Genomic DNA, 18732 nt, shown 5'->3' with positions numbered 1-18732 from the left:
AATGGTCTGAATGCTGCGATCTCACTTGTCATTGGAATTTTCTGGTCTGTGAATGGAGAATTGTTTGAGTCCAAATTCTTCATTCTCGTTGGCTACAGCGGTGGGACAAAAGATATTGGAGATAATTCCTTTCCCACAGTTAAAGTCAAATTTATTCATTAGCAACAAGTAAGGCTTATATTAACACTGCAATGAAGTTGCTGTGAAATTCCCCTAGTCACCACAGTCTGGCGCTGTTCAAGTCAATGCACCTAACCAATGTGTCTTTCAGAATGTGGGAGGAAACCCATGCAGACATGGGGAGAATGTGCAAACTCCACACAGACAGTGACCCAAGCTGGGAATCGAACCCGGGTGCCTGGTTACCACTGTGCCATTGGGCTGCTCCATGGTCATGCCATTCTATGGTCTAGGACAGACTTCCAATGTGGAAACACAGCCTTTCTTATTCATCAACTGCGACAAACTCTGAATATCACCATCAGAAACAAAATTATTGTTTCTGAAATCCATCTTCTTTCTACCAGACTTCCATTGTAACTCCGGGAATTTTCTGTCATCTGAATATTTGGTCCCAATCTTGCACAAGGGTCTTGTAAAGGATGGAGACTTTGCCCATCCCTTAAGCCACTGGAATTAGGAATGGGGAGCACTATCACTTGTGGACTTGGAATCAACATTGCTTGTAGAAACCATTATCCTGCAAATATTTCTAAACCATAGTCGAACTTAACCTTTTTAAAAAAAAAGCACGTTAGAGTTTGTTGCTGGGACTCTTCTGTGAACAAATGAAAGGGGCACACATGTGTCTAACACTGATTTCTGGTCTATGCTGAGTCAACTATTCACAGCTTTGTAAAATCGAAAGGGCACTGCACTAAACCTCTGCTTTCAGTGTAAGAAGGGGAAAAACTAGTTAGGATACATGCTATCTGTCAGCTGCCACTGGAAGTGCATGTGTATACACAATGAGTAAGGCAATAATATTCCCATGGTCAAACAGCCTGCGTAAAGAATGAACACTTGTAGAACATATTGACAATTATGTTCTCCTATTACTTCAGCAAGATCTTGGTCTCACTCGAAGGAGTAAAGACAATAGTACTGAGGCAAAAACAATTAAGGAAAAGACAAAAATCATCTTTAATACCACACTGTATATGAGAAGGAAATGAAAATTGTAATTGGTTTTGAAGTTCACCTGATATCAAACTACTTGAGGTTGGCATCAGTTTTGAAATCCTTGATTGGGTTATAGCATTGTAATTCATCTGAGTATCTTGGGTGGCACAGTGACACAGTGGTGACACTGCTGCCTCACAGTGCCAAGGACCTGAGTTCAATTCTGGCCTCAGGTGACTGTGCAAACTCCACACAGACATTCACCCTATGCGCGTGGGTTTCCTCTGGATGCCCTAGTTTCCTCCCACAGGTGTGCGGTTAGATTGATTAGCCATGGAAGTAGCCCCTTAATGTCAAGGGGACTAGCAGGTTAAATACATGGGGTTACGGGGAATAGGGCCTGGGTGGGATTGTTGTCAGTGCAGGCTCAATGAGCCGAATGGCCTCCTTCTCTACTGTAGGGATTCTATGATCTTCTAAAAACTGTGTAGCTGTGAACTTTGAAGTGAGGGACATGATAGTACTATATATAGTAAACTATATCTCCAAATCAGAGGATCATAGTTGTTAATTAAGCAGAAGTAAAGAGTTTCAGTAAATTAGGTGGAAAATTCAAATGTGCAATTTTATGTCCATCTTTGTTCCTGAATCAGCTCATTTGCTGCTAAAACTCTCATCTATGCTTTTGATACCTTTATGGATATTTGTTCCTGTGCACTCCTGGCTGTCATCCCACATTCTATCTTCCTTAAATTTAGGCCATTCAGAACTCTACTGTGCATATCCAAGTTCCATTCACCCTTCATCCTTGGGCTTACTGATTTTTGTGTTGGTTCCTGGTTGTCTTGCTTTTGAAATTCTCACGCTTGTTTTCAAACTCCTACTTGGCCTTACCCTCCCTTAACTCTGTAATCTCTACTAGCCCCATAACCTGTTGAGCTGTTTGCATTCCTTTAATTCTGGCCTCTTAAGTATCTCAGATTTTAATCACACCATCATTAGCGGGCATACCTTCATCTGCCTAGGCCCTAACCCCCACCTCACCTCTCTGCCTCTCCACCTATCTTTTGTCCTTTAAGATGCTCCTTAAAACCCATCTCTTTGACTGACCAAGCCTCTCGTCAGCTTCCCTATTAGATCCTTATGTGGCTAGGTATCAGATTTTGCTTTGCAATGCACCCCTGAAGCACCTTTTGGATGTTCTGCTGCTTGAGAGGTGCAGTATAAAATATAAGTTGTTCTTGATCCACTGGGACCTGAACTCCAGTTTGGGGAACTCAGTTCTGTCACTCTGCTTTATTCTTTCTCACAATTTTCTTCCCTTAGCTCTGTTGATGTTATTTGAGACTCCTTGATCAAATAAACTAGCAAGTATAGCTCCATGGGATGAGCCATGCAGGGGCATGATATTTGTTTTTCTCAGGATATAAGGCTGTATTGTGTATCCAGGCATCATTCCATCTCTTCTGCAGTAAGGATTCGAAGTGATATTTTCAGGGTGATGGAATAACTTCTGACATCATCATATTATAGCTGAAAAGACCATTCTTTTGGAACTTGGCAGTAGTTCATACTTAACCTCCAACCTTAAGTTGGCCAAATTGTCACCTGTTCTGAAAAAGCATTTTAATTTGTGTGGTCTTTAGCAAATGTGCTGAAATGTTACATTTCCATTTATTTACATGGGCAGTTTCCCTTGAGGGTGTGAATTTGCGGAGGTGTATTTTGAGGATGATGAAAAATGTGCCACCAGGACCATTAGTCTTGGAGCTCTCACTCCAGAGACTTGAGTACATAATCATTGCTACGTTGCAACAGCAACGATATATCAAATGTATGTAATTGACTGGAGAGTAGTCTGGGATGTGCTGAGGTTATTAAAGTCACTCTCTAAATGCAAATTCTTTCTGGTGTTACTTGGATTACACAACACTAAGTCGAGGATTCTACATTTTTTTGTGAGATGACGCATTTCAAATTGCCAAGTGAAATTACTACAGCAAAAGAATTGCCAAACTGCTGGGAAATTATTCACTTAATAGATGATTATTGTAAAATTATTCTATTTCTTTGATTAGACTTTTAGAATTTTTAGACTTTAACGAGTAGTTTAAAAAAAAACTCAAGACCATTTGGAACTGAGGGAAAGCATTTTGGATGTGTTTAACTTGGATAGGTGTTATGTTTAAATGAAAGCTATTGATCACTCAATTATCCATACTTAATTCCTGATGTGCAGCCTTCATAAGTGTCCTTTATGTCTAGCATTTTCTGCTTCTTTCTCATTGTCTTAGAAAAAATGGGTACAATTTCATTTCTAAATGTATTTTTAAACGAATCTGTGTGTGTATCTCAAACAAACATATATATCTATAAAAGCTGCCTTGCGCAATGTAAAATAGACTGGTTTCAGTTAGCTTAGAAACCAGTGCTAATCATTGGCGCATAATCAGTAAAATACGTGCAGTTGTGCGGTCTGGCTTGAACAATGTCAGTTTTGAGTTTTCCAAAGCACTATCTGCTGCAATATTTTTGAAGAGAAAGGGAGGAAGTAATAGCTTCCTCTTTCTTTTTCCCCTTGCATCTTTCAGCGTGCCTGCTGCACGCCTGATGTGTGAGTGACAGCTACCTAGCCTCTGTCATTTGACAGCAGCTCCTAGCTCAGCCCAGCAGCAGCATGACGTACCTTTGGGCTCGGTGCTCTGTAGATGGTAATGGCTGGGTCTCTGCGAGGCTGCTCAGGGCTGCCGAGCTCTCTGCGCTGCTGAGCCTGGAGAGGGGAGGGCAGCTGCCCTGTTAACTGTTGAAGGAATGAAGCTGCCGGGAGAAGTGGCGGATGCTGTGGGCAGGCAGGAGTAGCCTGGCTATCCGGACACAGTCATCTGAAGGTGGAATGCAGAAGGGCAGCTCAAGCGGCTGAGTCGGAGCTCTTGATTTGCCGCTTTGCAGGTCAGTTACAATCCACTTAGCACATTGCACATTTCAGGGATCTGCTGTGTAACCCGCGCAGTCACTGAGAGAGGGGGGCTGACAGCCAGCCAGCCCACCCCGAGAGGCAAGTTCAGCCCCGACAAGGGGGGGAGGATTCCCTCACTACAGAGACACACAGCGATCCCAATGGGATCCTTTGGCTGGAAGGATATATATAGACATCAAGGAAATGTACCGACACGCCGTGTGCACTCCCCCAGCCGACTTTATGCAGTTTCATGCCGGATACTTGTGCTGAGATATGCCCTCCGCGCTGTCCTCTTCTGCTGGGGGGGGAGAATCTGCAGTAGAAGGCTGGGATGTGGAGGCTCCTTTCCGGGCTGGCTTTGGCTGCAGGGAAGCGGTCTCGCTACTTCCGAGCCCCCTCAGTTCGGAGAGGATGTGGATGTTGCGGTACGCTCTGGCGGACGGATTTGCATCGGTTTAAAAATACAAATCATTTTAAGGTAGAGGGGAAGGGGGCGCCTGCTGCTCCATCCTGGCATGGAGATGCTGTGAGGAGGAGGCATTGTGTGGGTGCTTTGATTCGGTGAGCATTCAATCCTGGAGGTGGCTAACATTCACTTCAGGGCATATTCCCAATGTGGTCCCTTCAGGGAAAAAAATGTGAAGGTTGGGCTGCAATTTGCCCCTTAATTGCACTGTAATAACGTTTGACTTATGCTGTCCAGCATTGACTCTCACTACAGCTGTCAGTATATCCTTTCAATGTGGAGTGTGTGCACTTTGTTAACCTAAACTCCAAGTGAAATACTATGGATGCTGGAAACCTGAAATAAAATCAGAAAATGCTGGAAAGACCTCAGCAAGTTCGGCAGCATCTTTGGGGGCAAAACAAGGATTTCGTCTCCAATATGGTCCATCTTCGGAACTCCACTTTGCCAACCTTTTGATTTGTAAGGAAACAACACATTTCTTCCCAGTTGCCATTATTAGAATCATAGAAACTCTATAGTGCAGAAGGAGGCCATTTAGTCCATCAAGCCTGCACCAACCTCACACATTTATCATACCTATCCCCCCTGATACTAAGGGGCAATTCAGCATGGCCAATCAACCCAACCCACACATCTTTGGAGGAAACCGGAGCACCTGGGGGGAAAAAACATGTAGACACGGGGAGAATGTGCAAACTTCACAAAGCTGGGAATCAAACCCGGGTCCCTGGTACTGTGAGGCAGCCATGTTAAACACTGAGCCACCCTGCCACCACTTCATGGTCTCCATTCTAAAACTGAAATTGCCTTACTATTAAACTAACTGCCATAGTGTCTCAGTTTGAAATTCGTTTTCAGTGTAGCAATAGCGTATGTTAAAATGCTGAGGCCAAATGTTGTGCTTTTTTCATCTTATGGGTAATATGCAAGTACTTAAAAGGATGACACCAATGATGCCAAAAAGCAGTTGTATATGTGTTGGGTTGCCCGCAGGTTCCACTTGCTTGGTAATTTCTCAAACCACCGACTGAGATTTTGTTTCCGAAATGTCTTACTGATAAAAGGAAACATTGGCTACAGCTCCATTTTTTTTCAGCAACTAATCCAGCAGCAGCAATCAATGCATTGCTTTTTAAAAAGGGAACTGTTATCTTGTACAGCCCTGCATTAGACTCCAAGGTAATGACAGGACATATACTATATCATCTGATACTCATTACTGGTCTTAGTGGTTTGCTAATTAAAACTGCTGGCTTAAAAAGGCAGTGCGCTGACCATTGATTTCACGTTACTTCGACTTTTGCTTCTCCAGATTCAAGGTATAATTTTAAAAAATTGAAGTTTTAATGTCCATTTTAAATTATTTTCTGTTTCTTACTGGGCATTGGGTATTTTGGAAGGACTTAGCTAAGGTGGCACAGTTCCCATCTTTTGAAATAAAATGAGTAAAACATGCCTGTGGTTTCATAAAATAATTTTTATTCCTTTCTTAAAGTTACAAAGACAATGTGCAGATTGGACCAGACAAGCCCAAATCCATCTCCTTGTTTGCTCCAAAAACCAAATTCAAATTGAATCCAGTTTATGGTCCCAACAAGAGAGAAACATGCAAGATCCAAGCTGACAAGAAAAGGCATTGCACCTGATCTTGGGCTTGATCAAACGCTTGATGTTACTACAATTGATCCTAGCCAAAAGGCCAAGTCAAAATTTGCTGAATCCTTGTGTGAGTGGCATTGATAGAATTTGCTACTATCCAGCCTTTCTAGTCTGACTCTTCACATTCACCACAATGATTAGCTGAACATTTGGGGTATTTTCAATTTTGAATGGCCAGCACAGGCACAATGGGCTGAAGGGTCTCTTTTAGTGCTGTAAAGCTCTGACGGTCTGACTATTCATTGATAATGACAGAGTTGAGCTGAAGAATTCAGATCAAAGGCAAATTCTTTGAAGTGCAGCAAACGGAAACTTAGTTACAAAGTGTTACCACAAAGACAGTGTTCTTTACATTTCACAAAAATTACAGTATCAAGAAGACAGGATGTTAGACTTGTTGGCTAGTAGATTGAAGGCATTAGTTATTTTTTGCTTTACATATGGCTGGGCAATTTTCATGCAGTTGAGCTGCGTTTTTGTTTGGCATTTGCGCAGAATCTGTGAGTGAGTGATTATCAGCTTGTTTTCATGTGAATGAGAGCAGGTGACTATAAGTCACTGGGTAAATAGGAACAGTTAGTGTAATTAGGACAATGTGACCTGAAGCTGTGAGGCACCTGTAAATCCTAAATGCAGAAGGTACACACCTGAGCAACATATATCCCAGTTTATAACCACTGTTTGTAGCCCATATTGGTGATATTAGCATAATTAAATAGCTATCCACTAGCACTTAAAAGGTTTGAATGGCAATAAAACATAGCTGTGCACAGTTAAACTGAATAGGAATTTTTGGTTGGCAGGTTGCTACTGATCGTGGTTGAGTACTATTTATAAACTATCTTAATGCCTTAAATGAAGGAGCTAAGTGTAATGTATCTAAGTTTGCCGACAATATAAAGCTAGTTGGAGGACTTGGAGACAGCAAAGGGATATAGGTAAGTCGATGGTAGGCGGGGTAAAACTTGGAAAATTGAGTTTCTTCAGAATAGAAAAACAAAATAAATAGTGAAAAACTATTACATGTGGATGTTCAGGGAGAGTTGGATGACCTTGTGCAAGAAACACAAAATTAGCAGCAAGCAATGAGGAAGGAAAATGCTACTTTGGTCTTTATTGTAAAAAGCCTTGCTGCAGTTGTTTGGAGTGATCATGCCTGGACGACTGTGTGCAGTTTTGGTCTCTGTACTGAACACCAGATATACTTGCCCCAGGGAACATGTAACAATAGCTCACTAGATTAATTCCTGGAATGCAGAGGTGTCCGATTTCTGAGGCCAGCATCTAATGCCCATCCTGAATTGCCCTTGAGAAGGTGGTGATGTGCTGCCTTCTTGAATCGCAGTCCATGTGTTGTAAGTACACCCAGAATGGTGTTAGGAAGTAACCCAGTGACAGTGAAGGAATGATGATATTGTTCCAAGTCAGGATGCTATGTAACTTGGAGGGAAACTTGCAGGCGTTGGTGTTCTTATGTGTCGGCTGTTCTTGTCCTTCTAAGAGGTACAAGTCACAGGTTTGGAAATTAAATATGCTCATTCTTTCTGGAGATTATCTGAATGAGAGAGAATCTCAGAAACTAACAGAATTTTGCAAGGACTGTGGAAGGTAAATGTGAAGACACTCTTTCCCCTGGCTGCAATGTTTGGATCTAGAGACCTAGGTCTCTGCGTAAGAGAATAGTTATTTAGGATTGAGATGAGGAGAAACTTTTTCACTTCTCAGAAGGTTGTGGACGTTCAGTCATTGAGCATATTCAAGTTTGAGTTCAGTAGATTTTTGTATGTGAAAATATTCAACGAATATAGAGATGATTTCAAGGATCAGTTATGATCTCATTGAAATGGTAGAGTGAGCATGAAGATCGTATGGTCTATCCTCTTTCTATTATGTTCTTATTAAGTTTTATAAATTTAGATTTTTCTTTTTGGTCCAGTTTGTGCCAGAATGGGATTAACTGCTACATTACACAGAGCAAGAAAATTCACATTTAATTTGCTGAGGTCAGCCAATTAACATAGTTATATGTGTGGGTAGTGTATGAATGATTGAAGTGTAAAATTGCATGGAAGTGAAATTTAAAGGACTAGGTGCGATTAAAGAATAACTTAAAATTTCAGAAAAGCTTCAAAAAGTTGTGCAAGGCTTTAAAAAATTGTGCAAGGCATCAGGAAGTAATAATAGCCTATGCTAATGTTGAAGAAGTGAGATTAGATAATTTCACTGAGTCTGGAGACCTGAAAAAAGGCTTCCTTGGTATGCAAGGCTGTGCGACTTGGTGCCCTAATCAGCTGTAACTTCTAATTATGTGGACACTAATTTAAATGAATGCTTCCTCCAATGGTGGATTTTGCAATACCAACTCAAGTTATTGCCCAGCAGCCTCAGCCTGAATGGTCTTGCTGCATGTGGACACTGCTTCAGAATACAGTTCCTTGGTACTGACGCAGCCCGACACAAGTGCCAGACGATGACCAGCTCCAACAATACAGAATCTAACCATCTCCCCTAGATTTTCAATGGCATCAGCATTCCTGAATCCCTTATTATCAACATCCTGGAAGTTAGCATTGACCAGAAACCCAATTGAACCAACCATTATAATGCTGTGGCTCCAAGAGCAGTAAGAAGTCTCTCAACACCAGGTTAGAGTCCAACCAGTTTGTTTGATAGTAAATCCACAAGCTTTCGGAAACGCTGTTCCTTCATCACGCGTGTGGAAAATTCTGATCAGAGAAGGGTATATAAAGGCGCACACGGTTTACAGAATACTGATTAAAATTCTGTAAACTGTGTGTGCCTTTATATGCCCTTCTCTGATCAGAACTTTCCACACACCTGACAAAGGAACAGCGTTTCTGAAAGCTTGTGGGATTACTATCAAATAAACCTGTTGGACTTTAACCTGGTGTTGACAGACTTCTTACTGTGTTTACCCTAGTCCAACGCTGGTATCTCCACATCATGGCTCCAGGAGCAGGCCAGAGACTGGGAATTCTGTAGTAAGTAACTTGCCACCTGACTCGTCAATGCCTGTCCACAAACTTAAAGACACATGTCGGGAGTTTGATGGAATATTCTCCACTTGCCTGGATGAGTGCAGCTCGAGCTACACTGAAGAAGTTCAACACAATCCAGGAGAAGGAGACCACTTGATTGATATCCCATTCATTATCTTAAACGTTCTCTCCCTTCACCGCCGACAGTGGCAACAGTGTGTATCATATACAAATTGCACTGCAGCAGTGCATAAAAGCTCCTTTGACAGCACATTCTAAACTTATGATCGCTACCACCAAGAAGAAGGGCAGCACTGCATGGGAATAACAGCATCTGCAAGTTTTCTTCCAAGCCACGTACCATCCTGACTTTGAACAAGACTGCCATTCCTTCACTGCAACTAGCACCTCCAGGCTGTCTGGTGGCTAATGCTGGGCATCATCAATGTGCCAGTTGGGCATTGGCTGGCCATGCACCTGACAACCCAGGGGCTTCAGTTGTTCCCCCTGGTGTGACCATTGTGCCAGGTTTCCGCTTATGAAGACCAGCAATGATTCTCGCTGTTATTGTGCCATGTCTGAAGACCAGAGAATTCCATGCACTGGGATTTGAATGGGCTACATTAGTGCCACAAGACAGAGAATGGGAGAATCACAAACTGTTTGGTGGGTGTGAAACTGATTTAAGACCTGCGCGCTATTCTCTAGGATTGGCACAGCCTGCTAAAGGCATGGCAATGTTGGAGAATCCCCAACTCCCTCCCTTCCCACACCCCAACATCTGAATGGTGAACACTGATTCATTTTTAGCCACTGAGTTGCATATAAATTTATTTTACATATACAAATCATGTGCCAGTATCTGCCAGAGAAATTGGTGAATAAATTTGCAGGGAAGTGTTGCTCAATAAAATACGCAAATATGGCTGCGTAAAGAACGTGAGGCTGAGAATTTGCAGGAATATTTGACATGTAGAAGTGATCAAGGATGTCTCCGTTGGAGTTTGTGGTCATTCCATCAATGTTTAGAGCAAGTTTGTTAGAGAAACTTAATTGAGGGCACATAAGGATAATCCCAATGAAAACAGTAGCAAAAAGCTATTTTTGACATCCAAAAGAAGATGAAGAGCTGTGATGTGTCTTAGAATGAGAAATGATTCAACCAAAACTCCTTTTATTGTGTGGTCAAACACAAGAAAACTCTGAGTAAGTGAAGGGGAAAGAATGTCTTGTTTTGGTTGATGTCTGTAGCAGGTGGACAATTGTTGAACCCTTGCCCAATTGTACAAGTGCCAAAACCATTGAGGTTTTGGAAATTGTTTTTACAAGTTATGAGTTGCAAGAGGTTTTGGTGTCAGATAATGGTCTGCAGTTTATGTCAGAAGAGTTTGAAGTATTTCTGAGTAACAATGGAGTCAGAAACACACTTTACTACCACCATATCACCCAGAATCGAATGGTGCTGCAGAAAAAAGTGTACAGATTGTGAAGAGATTTTGCAGAAGCATTTGCGAAGTGACTAACTGGGCAGTAATTTCCATGTTTCTCCTTGACACAGGCTGGACAATTATCTGTTCTCTTACCAAATAACGCCAGAGTCTGAAACAGATTTCTCACCTTGCTTCTAGAATGAGGTATTGTTTGTTTCACTCTGATAATAGCAAAGTAAGACAAAGTGAAGATGATTCATGATTCAGTGCTGGTCAGGGGCCAGAGTGCAAAACTGCTGAGGTGAGAAGGCAAGTGTGTGTTTGGAATTATTGTAGAGACTGGGTGCATTCACATCTCTAGTGAAGAATGGAAACTTAATCGGTGTCTTTTATTTGTGCAAAAGAAGAAATCTGACAAAGGGAGAGCATGAGAAATCTCCTACAGTCCAAATTCCTCCTGCAGCCTGAAAGGAAAATCGGAAACTGTGGAAGCCACAAAGAAACTGCTTGCTGGTATCTCAGGATGCAACCAGGGGAGCAAACTGAGACTGGCTGTTTGATTAAAACTAATCCATCATGTCATAGTTCCAGCTAATAATTAAGTTCAGGTTTGACCAAGAGGTTGATTAGGAGGGGAACATAGAATATGAGAGTAAACTTTCATGGAACACGAAAATGGACTGTAAAAGCTTCCATAAGTAAAATGAAAAAGATTGGTGTAGACATAGGTAGGTCCCTTTATCGCCTGAAACTGGAGTATTGAAGATGGAGATAGCAGTGCAATTAAGCAACAACTTTAGATCTGTCTTCACAGAAGAGAAGCATGGAATAAGTGAGAAGGAGGAATTGACGGAAAATAGTATGAATAAATTTACAACTGGAAAAAGTGGGGTCATTAGTTGTCATCATGCAAAACCTGAACATTCCCAGCAGATTGGAGAGTGGCAAATGTGACCTCACTGTTTTTAAAAAAAAAATGAGGGAAGGAGAAAATGGCGAATTACATTAGCCTAATGTCAGTATGGGGAAAATGCTGGAGTCCGTTATGGAAGATGTGATAACAGACAGGATATTTAGAAAATGTCAGCAGGATTAGACAAAGTCAGAATGGATTTATGAAATGGAAATCATGTTTGATAAACCTACTGGAATTATTTGAGGATGTAACCGAAATGAAAGACGTCGTCAAAGTCCCAGAGGACTACAGGCTGCTCTCCCCTTTTGAGAGAGGGAGATTAGTGGTAATTTAGTGGTGATTTACCTAAGTGTCACCACAACTTGGGTGAAGGGTAAGGTTGAGAAGGTGCAGCCCTCATGGATAACCTCCGTAGATAAGGGAATTGAAGCCATGATGTTGACATTGCTTCAAACACAAACCAGGCATCCAGCCAGCGAAGCTAACCCCCTACAAAGTGTGATAGTCGGGAAGCAAACCTGGGTCAACTGTTTGCAAGGCTAACTAGTAAATTAGATAAGGGTAAATAAGTGGTTGTGGTGTATTCAGAAAGCTTTTGATAAAAGTCCCATATAAGAGATTATTGTGAAAAATTGAAATGAATGCGATTTGAACGAGGGAATCAGATGAAGTATTTCTATGTATGCCAATGACATGAAACATGGTGGGATTTGTGACTGGTGAGGAGGATGGAAAAAGGTTAGACAAGTTGAGTGAGTGGGTGAAAACATGGCAGATGCAATATAACATGATTAACTGTGAAGCTATCCACTTCAGTAGGAAAGGTGGAATGGCAGAGTATTTAAATGGTGATAGATTAGTCATGCTGATGTACAAAGGCTCTTTTTGATTTCTGTGGCTAAGAGAACAAATGTTAGCGCTTAGTGAAAGCAGAACTAAAGATCAGGTGACAGATGGTCCTGTTTGGGGTGGAGGCAGTTGTTGTGTTGGGACAGAAACAAAATTTGGAAATTAAAAAACGGGGTCAAGATGGACGGAAAAGGTCACAGTCTAAGTCCAAAATATGATATGCTGTTCCTCCAACCAAAAGGGAAAACACTGGAAAATCTATGCAAGCCTGGCAGAATCTGTAAGGAGAGAAAAGAGCTTTGACAAAGGGTCATCTGGACTTGAAACATCAGCTCTTTTCTCTCCTTACAGATGCTGTCAGACCTGCTGAGATTTTCCAGCGTTTTCTTCTTGGTTTCAGATTCCAGCTTCTGCAGCAATTTGCTTCTATCTGCTGTTCCTCCAATTTGCATTGGGCTTCACTGCAGCAGGCCAAGGATGGGCATGTGGGCAGGAGGGCAAGATGGTAAGTTGAACCAGCACGTGACAGGAAGGTTAGAGTCATGCTTGTGGACTGAGCTGCGAAGGAAATCGGATCAGTTAATGGAGGGTACATAGAAGGAAGATGAAAATAGTTGCTGCTCTTCCTCGTTCCTTTCTTTAAATAAGGTACAGCTTTTTAGAAGGAAAAGATTGAGGTCATTTAATTACAGCTTAAAAAATTACCTCCTTTCCAGCTCTTTTGATGATCTCCTTCAGTCGACGTCTTTTCTACTTAATAAAACATAACGGAAACCTCTGAAATGATTAGATGCCAAATGGTCACTTTAAACACAATCTTGAAGAGCCAGACACAGTTGTTGTAAATGGAGAAAATGTCTCTTTCTTTGCCTCAAGTCTGCTGGAGTATAGCTGGTTATATGGGTATTCATGTACCTTGTTTGAGTGACTCTGGATAATGTGCTGTCAGTGTATTGAAATGCAGGAAGCATTGCGGCTGAACAGAGTAATGGTCGCATCTGACATATGCACAGACCAGCAGCAATTTCTATGTGGTGAACCAGAGTATTTCCACCTGATTGTTTTCCCCTACCTTACTCCAGGGTCATGATGTGGAGATGCCGACGTTGGACTGGGGTAAACACAGTAAAAAGTCTCTCAACACCAGGTTAAAGTCCAACCACAGTTAACTGTGTGTGCCTCTATATGCCCTTCTCTGATCAAAACCTTCTACACACCTGACAAAGGAACAGTGTTTCCGAAAGCTTGTGGGTTTACTATCAAATAAATTGGTTGGACTTTAACCTGGTGTTGTGAGACTTTTTACTGTGTTTACTCCAGAGTCAGAGTATGAGCAACAACCTTTCGCCAGATGTCCTGTAGATTATTTTGTCTTTTGTAAAGCTTACCAATGTTACTTAGTCCTGGATAAATTAAATGGTAGTTGAACTGAAACAAATATAGGCTTTACGAAGAAATATATGTACAAATTATTCATTTGGTGTGACCAGCCTCTAATTTTGTTGTTCGTGAGTGTATGGCATTTGAGCTGAGTAGTTTGGCAATAATTATATCCTCTAGAATCATTACTTGCAGGTGATGAACAAGCTTTGTGTGGGGAGAAACGTGGAACAAGTTGTGGAAGCCCATTCATTTCTCATGCTCGCCTGAAGGCACTTTAATTTCCGTAAAGATAATTCAATTTTTTTTTGTCTGGAGCTGTGCATTGCTTTTCTGTATAACTCTCTTGGCTATAATAGCAGAGTGTCACCCCAACCCTTCACTGCAATTTACATGTAATGCCGCATTTAATTTACACTGCAATTAAATATCTGAGCCTAATACTGTAGCTGTTATGAACCAAAAATAAATGTTTTTTTTCCCCTACGTATAATAGCACAGCCTATTCCTTCATTCCAGGAAGATGCATTAGTTTTGCGAATTACAGCCTATACACATCTGTATCTACAGGTGAGATTCAGCTGAAAGATTATTCAGCCACATGTTGTGTCCAAATGCCCATCCTATTACATGGCTTCCTTAGCAATAGTGGAGAACTTGGACTTTTCCCTCTGTCCCTGTTTTGAACACTGTGTAATCTAGTACACTTGTTTATTAAATATCACTCTGTAGTGATAGGTTTATTTTCATTCCAACTTTGCCACTCTGCAGATGAATCGGAGTGTCTACTCCCCTACAGGCAAACCTCTCAATCTGTTCAGCAAGGCAGCCACAGCTGAAACGTATTGGAATGTTTCTTTCAGACTTCACTTCAAAAGCCTGCGTTATCATGGGGAACCTGTTTGTGCTGCTTGCTTATAAATCTTTTTGAAATCCTGTTTGAAATTTGTGATGCTGAAATATCTGACATATTTTATTTTAGTAGCGAACTACCTTTGGTATTTTCCAACCTCCAATAGGAACTGTGCCTGCCACTAAATGATGACAGCTCTGCTATGTTGTGGTAACTTGGAAAGTCAAATTCTCCCACATTGTATTGTGGGATTATGGAGTGCTGTGGGGGATAGCATTCTGCACACTTCTGTTTCAAATTAACTCTTTTGTTCTATGGCGACTGAATAAGTATAAATGTTTGAGTGTTTGTAATTTCCATTATTTTTAACTGGGTGCTGGGGTGGATTTTGTGCCCCTGCTTTGAAGGAGGGGGGAGTTGTGGAGTGGGAAATCCTGCAAAAGTTCCAAAACACTCTGTCTTCCCACCCTCCCCAGTCTTGTTGATCCATTATGTATTTATGCTTTAGAGCCCTCAATCATCAGCAACGGCCTGTTTATATCTTGTTCCACCCAATTGTAATGTTAAAGACCCATAAATCCCTTGCCACAATTTCTCAAAAGTCTGTCATTTTGCTTAAGAAGTGTTTGATAATGTAATTTGTTACAGGCAATTGTGCTGTAACCTATTTTTCTTTCTCTTTTCTGACCTTTTGCTAGTCACCATTCTGTCCATTTGCCATTGCCAATTGCTTAAACTCCAATTGAACTTCTCTATGAATTCCCAGTCTAAACAAACTCCTCCTTTGGAAGTACTATCTTAATTCTGTTTTTAACTCTGTCACCAGTTGACACAATAATGTGTTTTCTGCTTAAACATGTGTGTTTGCAGTGTTATCTCTCTCTGTATTAATGGATAATTAATGCATAACAGATTTATAAAGGCCATTTCTATTGTAAATATGGGTAAAATTTATGGGGTGAATATAAATTTCAGACTTGATTTTATGAACACAAGAAGGGGACTGAGTGACGTGTGCACACTGGTTCACTCTCTCTTGACCTCGAAGCCTGCTTCACCTGTAGATAATATTTGGCCTTCACTCCTTATGTACAGTGCCACAGGGTGTTAACTAATATGCTCGTATTGCAGTATTTGCACTAAAAATATTTCTGAAGTGTATGACAAAATTGGATAAAGATAACTTCCAAAAAGGCATGACAAATTTGCATCCACGTGTAATGCCTCAAATGCCTTGTATATAATGTAGTGCTGTACTCCAGAAAGTCAGTTGGTGGAAAATGGAACCGGAGCCAATCTTAATTTTATACAATTCACTGAGTTGCACATTACAATTCTGCACTTCCCAAAATGACACCCACATTGCTGAAGTGAATCCTTGGAGAATGCTCACCATCTGCATGCAATTAATCCGTGCTAATGCATTTTATTAATAAATAATTTTTTTATACCATTATAAAGTGTCCTCAATAAACTGCTCAGTTAGCGGTATCAAGAGCAAGGTTTATGAAGTATTGGGGATTAAGTAATTATCTGTTGGATCTTATGGAAGTTTTTGTATTGTCAGAAAATCAAAGCTGTGAAACATGGAAACTTAAATAGGAGCAGGAGTAGGCATTTGGCCCTTTGAGCCTGATTTGTCATTCATCCTGATTTTGGTTGATCATCCAATTCCTGGTTTCCCCCCATATCCTTTGATCTCTTTTTTGCCCCATGAGTAATGAAAACATAGAATGTTTCAGTCTCAACTGCTTTCTGTAGTAGTAAATTCCACAGGCTCACTGCTCACTGAGATGAGGAGAAATGTTTTTCACACAGTCCTAAATGGTTTACTTAGTATCCTTAGACCATGACTGCTGGTTCTGGACTGTCCCTACATCAGGCACATCCTTCTGGCATGTGTCTTGTCCAATCCTGTTAGAATATTACTTTCAGCGACTGGTGTACAAGGATACCCAGTTTTCTGCTGTCTCAATTTATAACCATTTGGGTAATAATCTGTCATCCTGTTTATACTTCATCTGTCATGCACATCCACTCAGCCTGTCCACATCCCAATGGAGTACCTCTGCATCCTCCTGACAGCTCACCCATCCTACCCAGCTTATTGCAATCTACAAATTTGAAGATATTGTATTTAGTTCCCTCATCAACATAAGTAATATATGTTGTGAATAGTGGGAGTTCCAGTAGCGATCTCTGCGATACCCCATTGGACACTGCCTGCCATTCAGACATAGTCCTGTTTATTCTTGCTCTTTTGTTTCTTGTCTTCTAGCTAGATTTCTATCCATCTCTGTACACTACCATCAATCTCATGCACTTTAGTTTTACATACTAATCCTTTTATATAGTGCTTGTCGAAGGCCAAATAAACCACATCCACTGGCTCTCCCTCATCAATTCTACTAGTTACATCCGCGAAGCAATCCATTAGATTATCAAGCATGATTTTCCTTTTGTAAATCCAGACTTTGATTCTGCCACTGTTTTCTGAGTGCTCTCCTATTAAATTTTTTATAATGGACTCTAACATTTTCCCAGTACCGACATGAGGCGGACTGGTTTATAATTCACCGTTTTCTCTCTGCTTCCCTTTTTAAGTAGTTTGCCTTTCTTGCATTTGACTATTTTCAGTTTGTGTCACAAGTGATTTTTTTTTTTCAAATTATGAAGTCCCTGAAATTGATAGTCAATAATTGAGAGTGTTGTCAAGGTTCAGAAGAGCAAACATATAAATCAGTAAATGAAAATTAGGGGAGGACAGATTTAGATCTTTAAGGGTTGAGGATTGTAGGAGGAAGGAAACATTCAGGTTGGGAAAGAAAGGCTAATTTTGAGATGTTAAGAAAGAAGCAGATTTGAGCAAGAGCACGTCAACAATCTTGTTTTCAATACTGTGGGTTTGTAGACGTAGGAAGAACCTGTAAATTTCAAGTTTTGAAGGACCAAGGACAGTTCAGACAAGCATGAAATATAAAACCATTAAAGTAAAGAAGAAAGAGAGCACTGGAGAAAGGCCTGGAAACAATGATATTTTTCTTCTCATCCACCTTGAAGTGTGAGAGGCCCTTGAATTGCCTCTCCAGATACAGGAGTGATATGAAACTCTTTGTGTTTAAGGCTTCATAAAGAGTTTGGAGGAAAATAAATACGTTATGCAAAAGGCAAAACAGGGGTCTTTTGTCTTTTAAATTAAATTTTTAGCTCCATTCTACCAGAGCAAGTTAACATTAAATCCAGTGCTGATCAGAATGCATTGTGCTTCTTTATTGCAGGACCTGAATTTATAGTTCTGTACCACTAAGTTGATTAAAACTTTCAATGAGCATTTATTATAGCGTATAATATTTTGTGCAAACTAGCAGAACGTATAATCAAAGGAATTGCTCCACTTATTAAAATAGGAATGATATGAAATTGAAGTAAAGGAATGAATTTATAAGATGCATTTTCCTTTTGTAAGAGGTCTGTGAAGAATAATGTGTAAACTCAATGTAAAAGATTTAACAAATTAATTAAAATAATATGCAGAAATATTTATGGCCAAATAGGTGTAATTGATTTATCAGAACAATAAAAAGAAAGATCAGAAATGCTATTTATAATTTGTTGAATTTTTAACTCTGCTGTGTTGCCATGGTTATAAATCATTGTGAGGTAGCATCTAACATGGAGGTTAAGATTCTCAGAATTCCTTTCTATTTCTGTAGTAGGAAGGGTAAATTGCTTCACTGGGATTTCTTCAACAAGTAGAAGACAAATATCTGTTAAGGAAGAGCCAGACTGAAAAGCTTTTGATTTCAGCATTTATTTTCTCCACTTTTTAATTGTACCCAAATTATTTTTTTGGGTTTGGATTTCTTAGAATTGTAGAATCCCTCCAATGTAGGAGGGAGGTCATTTGGCCCATCAAGCCTGCACTGATTCTCAGGTGGAGCATTTACCCCTCTAATCCCCCTAAATGACACATATTGGGACACTTGGGGGCAACTTTGCATGGCCAATCCATCTAACCTGCACATCTTTAGACAGTGGGAGGAAATCGAAGCATCCAGAAGAAACCCACATAGGGAGAATGTGCAAACTCCACATA

At 40.6% G+C, this 18732-nt stretch overlaps 1 protein-coding gene across 5 annotated transcripts in view; it reads left to right on the top strand.

Moving 5' to 3' along the window:
• Positions 1–3823: 3823 nt before the first annotated feature.
• Positions 3824–18732, top strand: part of dtnba (dystrobrevin, beta a) — a 427082-nt gene continuing 412173 nt past the window's right edge. For all 5 annotated transcript variants that reach the window (XM_080192276.1, XM_080192275.1, XM_080192274.1 and 2 more), the window contains exons 1-2: positions 3824–4071; positions 10767–10842. In XM_080192276.1, the coding sequence (XP_080048402.1) occupies positions 10838–10842 (5 nt within the window). In that variant the 5' untranslated portion in view covers positions 3824–4071; positions 10767–10837. The remainder of the gene's footprint in view (positions 4072–10766; positions 10843–18732) is intronic.

The sequence above is a fragment of the Carcharhinus amblyrhynchos genome, chromosome 7, assembly GCF_965287045.1.
Source record: "Carcharhinus amblyrhynchos chromosome 7, sCarAmb.v2.hapA, whole genome shotgun sequence".
NCBI classification, from domain to species: Eukaryota; Metazoa; Chordata; class Chondrichthyes; order Carcharhiniformes; family Carcharhinidae; genus Carcharhinus; species Carcharhinus amblyrhynchos.
Note: the sequence above shows the minus strand (reverse complement) of the source record. Positions and strands in the feature narration are given on the sequence as shown.